Below are 6,946 nucleotides of genomic sequence, written 5' to 3' on the forward strand. Positions count from 1 at the left end.
GCAGTGGAGTCAGCACGACAGAGAAAGCACTTCAAATCCTGCTGCCCCAAAGAAGGAATTGCAGGCAATTCAATTGGAAAAAAAAAAAAAATTACTCTGGTGTTAGAGAGGTGCTGGATTAGCAATCCTGGGGAATTAAGTGTTCTTTTTCTCCACAGAATTATGGTATGAATAGCAGCTGTGAAAGCACAGTCATGCTGCCTTTTAAAAGTATGCTTCAACACTGATCTAGCCATTATGTTCTTAGAAAACCTAGAATAGTCTGTGGTAGCCAAGCTCCAGAAGTACAGGGGGAGGGGCGAGTTCAGGCTCTGGCTCATCAATTTTTTGCCACTTCTGTGGAGGCTAAGTGGATCGGATATAGTGGTTATTTGCTAGGTGGACACTTGTCCAAGAGGTGAACAAAGACCATGAATGTCTTTCAAAAAAGTCAGATATGAAGAGATGTTAGTGATAACTTTTGGTCACTACCCAGAAGGGTCAGGTCTGGAATTATGCTTTTGCATAGAGGTTCTCTGAATGACATGACCAGCCAGATACACTAGCCAAAAGGGTTCCCTTTCCAGAAGGGAGAGTAAGGACAAAATGCAATTTTAATTTGTTTGGTCACTTTGGAGATTAAATTGGTTTAGGTTTTTTGTGGCAAATCTATTCAGCTTCAGATTTTGGGGGATTTAGAAGGAAGCTCTTGCAGATTTCTATTTCTCCCTCCTCTCTTAACCCCAACCCCACCAGAGGGGACATAGGACTTTGTGTTAAAGATGATTTTTCCAAGTCATCTAATGGTACTAGGCTATCCCACTATTAAAGACATTGATAAGTACTCCTCCTTTTGTTAGTCTCAACCAAATTCTTGGTTGAATGACTGAATTCCCACTCCCACCACCAGACACCATTCTAAATCAATGCTGAATCACTCAGGCAGAGGCTGAAGTTGTAAGGGAAACTTGCCCTGCCACTGGCTTGAGTGTGGAAAAATGCACCAGAACTTAAACAAATCAATGTTATTTTACCCATCAATTGGATTTTGTAACCCTTTATGTATACTTAAATGACAGAGTCCAAAAAAATCCTAGTAAATACTGTTTCTAGTCCATTCAGCTCACCCCATTGTGTATAGGTACAACTGCACATTATATACAAGATACAATACAGAACCCAAATATTCCTGCAGCACCAAGAAACCATAACTGCTGTTCCAAAAGGGATTAACATTTCAGAGATGGCTGATCTGCAAAATAATCAGCCCTTTTGTCATTTGACCAATCACAAGTATTAAAGCATTTTTGGGTAATAAAGTTTCATTAATTGAGACATTTTAGTCAGCGTTTGATTTTATCCCCATTTAAAAATCCTAAAATAAAGCCAAATTTCTTAATACACCACTATTTCCAGATAGCCAGTGTTAGTCATTTTGCTGGAAGAGAGGCAATGGGACAGTAAGGGAGAAGGGAATATTCAGTGAAACAGTTGTCTGCCACAGGAGTTTGTTACTGTACCAAAAACAAATCAATTGTATATTGGTATGGTACCACACCTGAATATGTTGTTTTAGATGTAGCCAGTCATAACCCAATACAATTTGAAGTAAAAAAAAAAAAAAAAAAAGAAATTAGAAATTGCCAGATGCCTCAGGCAACCTAATAGATTTCCCTGAAAATGGAGTTCTTTGGAGGCTCTAAGTGCAGCCTTTTCATTTTAGGTTCTATCAGACTGCAGAGCAGAGGGACAATAGTTATGCAAACTCAAGTTGCAATCAAGCTAGTGATTCAGGCAGCCATGCTAGATCAATGCTTAGACAGCACTTTTCAAAGTTAGACAAGATTCCCCAAGTCATAAGGAGCCTCAGAATGGCAACCCTTTTGTTCCGTATTAGTTAAGACAGAAGACAAGATAAGATATTTGGGATGCCTTGAATGTTCCTTGGCAACACACCAGGATTTGAACCCAGGTCTCCAGAGGTGAAGGGAATTTGTCTATTATAATTCACCAGGCAGTTTATATGGTTGCCTCTCACTAGACCCCCAAAGTCAAGTCTTAGAATAAATTCTGTAACTGCGTCAAGTACACGTATAACACTGCAGTTACTAGATCATTAAGATTTGAACAGATTGTCAGAGCCAGATTGTTGGAGAAACTTGATCAGTATTGTTTGGAAAGGAGGCAGCAAGAGAAAAAGTATATACAATATCAGAATAGCAAGGGAAAAAGCCACAAGGCTATTTAAGAGTGATAAAGTCAAGGGCCACCCATTTTAAACCAAAAAGGAACACAGGCCATTATAAGGACCTTTAAGCAGCAGTTTTGCTATACTGGATTAGTGGCAATATAGAATAGTGAACCAAAGGCCACAAATTACTCTTCAGGGGAAAAAAGGCTTAAAGTGACAAATTAGTAAAGTGATGAAAATGTTTTCCCCATTTTCTTTATTAAAAGCTTCCATAGTTCTCCAATTAGATTTTCTTTGCATGGATCTTTTGGGTTAGAAGGCACTAAGGGCTAATGTCCTGGAGACTCCATCTACCAGCCAGCAACATTTAAGTGCTGCGAACACAAAGCAGATGAGCATTAGCCCAGGCCTTGCTTATAAAATGATTGGGCCTGGTCTACAAGACCCACTGTTCTGTGAAAGGCCAGATCTAGCTAATCACATTTCCCTATGCTGTAAACGAGGTTGTAGAGTGATTAAGAACTGAGCTGTTTAAGACCTAGTGACGATGACCAGCAAGTTTTACAGAGCAAGAGAGAATCACAACCATCCAAAGGTAAATGAATAGTTTGTGTGGGACTGACGCTTATGTTTCTCACACTGGACCTGGTAATCCACTCAAAGTAAATCAGTGCTAGTTTATTTACAAGTTAAGGTCAATGACAGTAAATCTAACTCCTTATGTCCCCATTTAGTAGAAACATGAGAAAAATATGAGCACTGTGAAGCAACACTTACCACACAGGCAAGCTAATTTTGTTTCATTATTATTTTTTAAATAGCTACAAGTTATGAAATGAGGTTTTGAACCAGCTTTGGCAGTGACAGCTCACTCACCTCAATTAGGTTCTGGAACACAGTGTAGTGTTCAGCTCTACCAAGCATGAAATGGTTAGACCATGACAGACAGAAGCACTAGCCAGTCACAGTGAGACCAGTTCCCATTCTTTGCCAATACACAAGGCTCTAATGACAAAGGGGAAGAGACTTCAGTGCTTAGTATGACTTGGGAAAGCCTTTAAACAGTCAACTATCTACTCTAACATGTGGGAACAAAAAAGTATATAGCCTACTCTTACATGTAATCCTTAACTGCTTACACTGCACACACACCACAAGATCTTTCAGAACAAGGAATAATGGTGAGCCAGAAGCAAACACGCATTTAGGATAGCTCTCTAAATTCAGCTGTGAAGCCAGATGCAGTCCCCCCACGAGTCTAGCAGGATTAGCAGGCATTTTCACAATGGACTTTCTACATATCCTGTATAAACACTAATGTGCCAGCTACCACTCCAGGAAAAAAAAAAAAAAAAAAAAAACTTCTTGGGACCAGCCCTTGGGAGTCATTTCCCACCCTGGATCACAAATGTGCTGACTGCTTGACAAAGAGAGCCCATGTACATCTCAAAGGTCACAGGTAGCACTAGCTCAAGGGTTAACAGAGTGGAGCTCTCCTTCCTATTAATAATGCACCAAAGTTTAATGCCACTTGGCCAACTCTGAAGAGTGATGGAATGGTTGAAGAAAGAGTGATTTCTATCTAGCTCTGTTAAACTTTAGCCTGGCTGGTAGATGCTTAAAAAAACTGCAACAGTTTTTGATGCTTAGACCAAACAGTGACCATAGCAGCCCATTTTCTTAAGAGTCTGGTGAAATTTTACCAATTTTTTCCTGCCCAGCCAGGAGCATTCACTGAAACATTTGCTCCAACTGGCTTCTCCATGATTTATTTTTGTGATGGGACTCATACTACAGCTATGTCTAATTATTAGAAGGCTTCACTCATGTTTGACCTTGATTTGAAGGAAGAAAGTAACTCAACTTTTACTCTTTGAATTTCAGCCATTTTGTTTTTTTTTAAATTTTAAGAAGGATGACTACTAGTAGTGTGCTACTTTCACCTAGAGAAATGATTACATAGTTTTGCCTACATTTCCTGTGAGCCACAGCTTGAAAATGTTTGAACTACAATTTATCTGCAGTGCAGGCTGAAGTATCATTTTATTTTAGGTCTGCAATTATAACAGACAGGCCAGGAAACAGGAGGGAAGCTGGCTACTTGCTATTGCCTCATTCCAATGAGCCCACAGTTCTGCACTGTGGTAGCTAGGTGCACATTTAAACAACCAGCTTCTAAATCTGCTTCAGCATCTGAAGTTACAACATACAGCAGCCCAGAAACCCAATAAGTACTATAATGAAGTGATAGGAAAATCCAATCTGCATCTATCTGAATTGCTCTGAAAATAGAACCAAGCCCCTGGGCAAAGAGGGAAAAGCACCAGATTGAACACCGTGAACTGAGTCTAGGGTGTGTACGTGATTCTGAAATTGCAACAGGCACTTTATTATAACATGGCACATAAATCTGGATACAGCTTGTTTGCACGGTAACTGTATCCATCAATAACTCCTGCAGTATGATAGAAGTACTTCAACCCAAATCACATTATCTTCAAAAGTTCAGGCCAGTTTCATTAGATATAGATACCTGCATGTTTTTTATGTTTAAAAAGGGCTGTTAGTCTCCAAACTATGTTTTATTAAAACAGGACAAAGTTTTAACTGCAGAAAAATCTTCAGACCTGCAAGTTTGAATCATCCATTTTCACTCTCTCTTGCTTGGACTCGGAACTCCTACTTATTTTCCATTATAGGAAAATGGAAGAAACTCATCCTTCTTATTCATCATTAAACTGTACAAAAAGAAAAAGTCAAGTACGGACTTGACAAAACTTTCTCAGGCACTCAGCTCTCCCTAGCCAAGAAATACTTTTGAATCAAGTTGGGACAAGGCTCCCTAGCAACTCAGTCAAACAGAGACTTTAATTATGAGTTATAAAGACACCAGACCCTTCATGGCTGAGATGTAGCCATACTGGGAGTTATGAGACTACATTCTATATGCATTTTTACTCCCCATACTTTGACTTTAAAGAGGTCAGTAAATTTGTATTGAGAAGATACACTCATAAGACAATCCCTGAACTATAGGCTTCAAGTATCAGGGAGTAGCCATGTTACTTATAGAAAGGCTTGTAAAGTTGTGTAGACTGAATAAGGCCCTGTCAATGGTGGAGACAGATAAAAAGAAGTCTGATTCAAGAAGAATGAATGTTTGTGGGTAGTTTCAGGATGAGAATTGCACAACTGTGCAATTAGTCAGTCAGCCACCTCCACCAAGGGCAGCCAGAAGCAAGTCTCAGTGCTGATTTCCACCACCACACACACACACACACCACCCATTGACAGTCATCAGCTCACCCACTGGCAGCTAGGCCCAACACAGCTCAGCTCTGCTGAAGATTCACTCCTCCCTCATTTATAGGGCAGAAACTCTTACCGCCCCCGCTGTTCTGGGAAGTCTGACTGGTATAAGAACTCGGAAGGGGGGTATTTACTCCACCTCCAATTATCACTCTTTGGAGGGCAGGGTTAGTTTGCAAATGAACCCACCCGGCAGGAACCGCACATGCTCCACCATGGCTGCCCACAGCCCTACCCACGTTTCAGCTCCTGTCCACGCCTCAGAGGAGCCCCTCCCGCCCATGAACGTGATCATTCACGGGAGACTCCAAAGCTCGACCCGGCCCCTGTTCCGCTAAGCAGCCAGCCACGATCCCGGGGCCGGGCGGCAGCCACGGGTACAAGATTTCGGCCAGAGCCGTCTCCCTGTCCCCCATCCCGAGCAGCGGCTGCAGACAGTGCATCGGGCCCAGGGACCCCCCCGAAGTTCAGCTGAAGAGGGAGCGTTGCTTGTTTTAAAACAAGGGCCGCCCCACCCCCGGGCTCCGCACATCAGATACCGGCCAGCGGTGGTGAAATCCCCGCCGCGAGAAGGGAAACGCCGAGTTAAACCCGGCCGGGCGGAGGACAGGGCTGAGCCGGGCGGAGGCCTGCCCTGCCCCCCCCCACCCCGAGACGGGACTCAGTCTCCGCTCCCCCACCAGAGCGGCGCCCCCAGCCCTCGCCCAGGGCGGCCGCCGGAGCCCCGCTGGCACGGCGGGCGGGGAAGGGCTGCCGCGGGAAGCGGCCCGCAGGGCAGAGCGGAGACGGCCGCTTCCGTTCGCCGCCCCAGCACTGCGAGCCCCCTCCCCAGCCGGGCGGGGCGAGCCCAGCGCCCGGTGGCACCCACCGTCTTCGGCATCTTCGCGGCGGCTGGGCACTGCGCTCTCGGCTCCCGCTCCGGCTGCTGCGGACTCCGCGTTCCTGCTAACGGGACTTGACTGCTTCTCCCGCGACGACGCAAACCACCCCGAGCTTGCGGCCCGCCGCCGCCTTATTCTGAGGTGGAGCTGCCGAGCCCCCGCCCCTGGCTGCCTCCCCCGGCTGGCGCTGCCTGCGCCCCGCGGCCGGTCCGGACAGGCAGCCAGTGCCCGCCCCCCAGCTCCGGGGCATGGTCCTGGGCGGGCCGGGGTCCTAGCACCCCGCAAGTCATTGTGTCCCCCTGACCCTCCCCGATCCCTCAGCTGCCGCCTGCACCCCGAAGCACTCCATAAACCGCTGTCTGATCCCTGTCTCCTTGCCCCCCAAACCCTGCCCGATTTCCCGTGCCCCCAATCTCCATATGCCTCAATCCCCTTCTGGCCCCAACATCCTCGTATTCCCCTCCCTCCAATCCACCTTCTGCACCCACACCTGTGTGTGTCCCTAGGGCAGTGGGGGGGGGCAAGTGGGGCAATTTGTCCCAGGCCCCGCAGGGGCCTCCACGAGACTATAGTATTGCAACTTTTT

The 6,946-nt window shown here is 45.5% G+C and overlaps 1 protein-coding gene across 1 annotated transcript in view; it reads right to left on the reverse strand.

Annotated features, from left to right (window-relative positions):
- Positions 1–6,527, reverse strand: part of MSN (moesin) — a 72,409-nt gene extending 65,882 nt beyond the window's left edge. The window contains exon 1 of the mRNA XM_032765921.2: positions 6,348–6,527. Coding sequence (XP_032621812.1) covers positions 6,348–6,359 — 12 coding nt within the window. The 5' untranslated portion in view covers positions 6,360–6,527. The remainder of the gene's footprint in view (positions 1–6,347) is intronic.
- Positions 6,528–6,946: the final 419 nt, after the last annotated feature.

This window comes from Chelonoidis abingdonii, chromosome 8 (assembly GCF_003597395.2).
Source record: "Chelonoidis abingdonii isolate Lonesome George chromosome 8, CheloAbing_2.0, whole genome shotgun sequence".
Lineage (NCBI taxonomy): Eukaryota > Metazoa > Chordata > Testudines > Testudinidae > Chelonoidis > Chelonoidis abingdonii.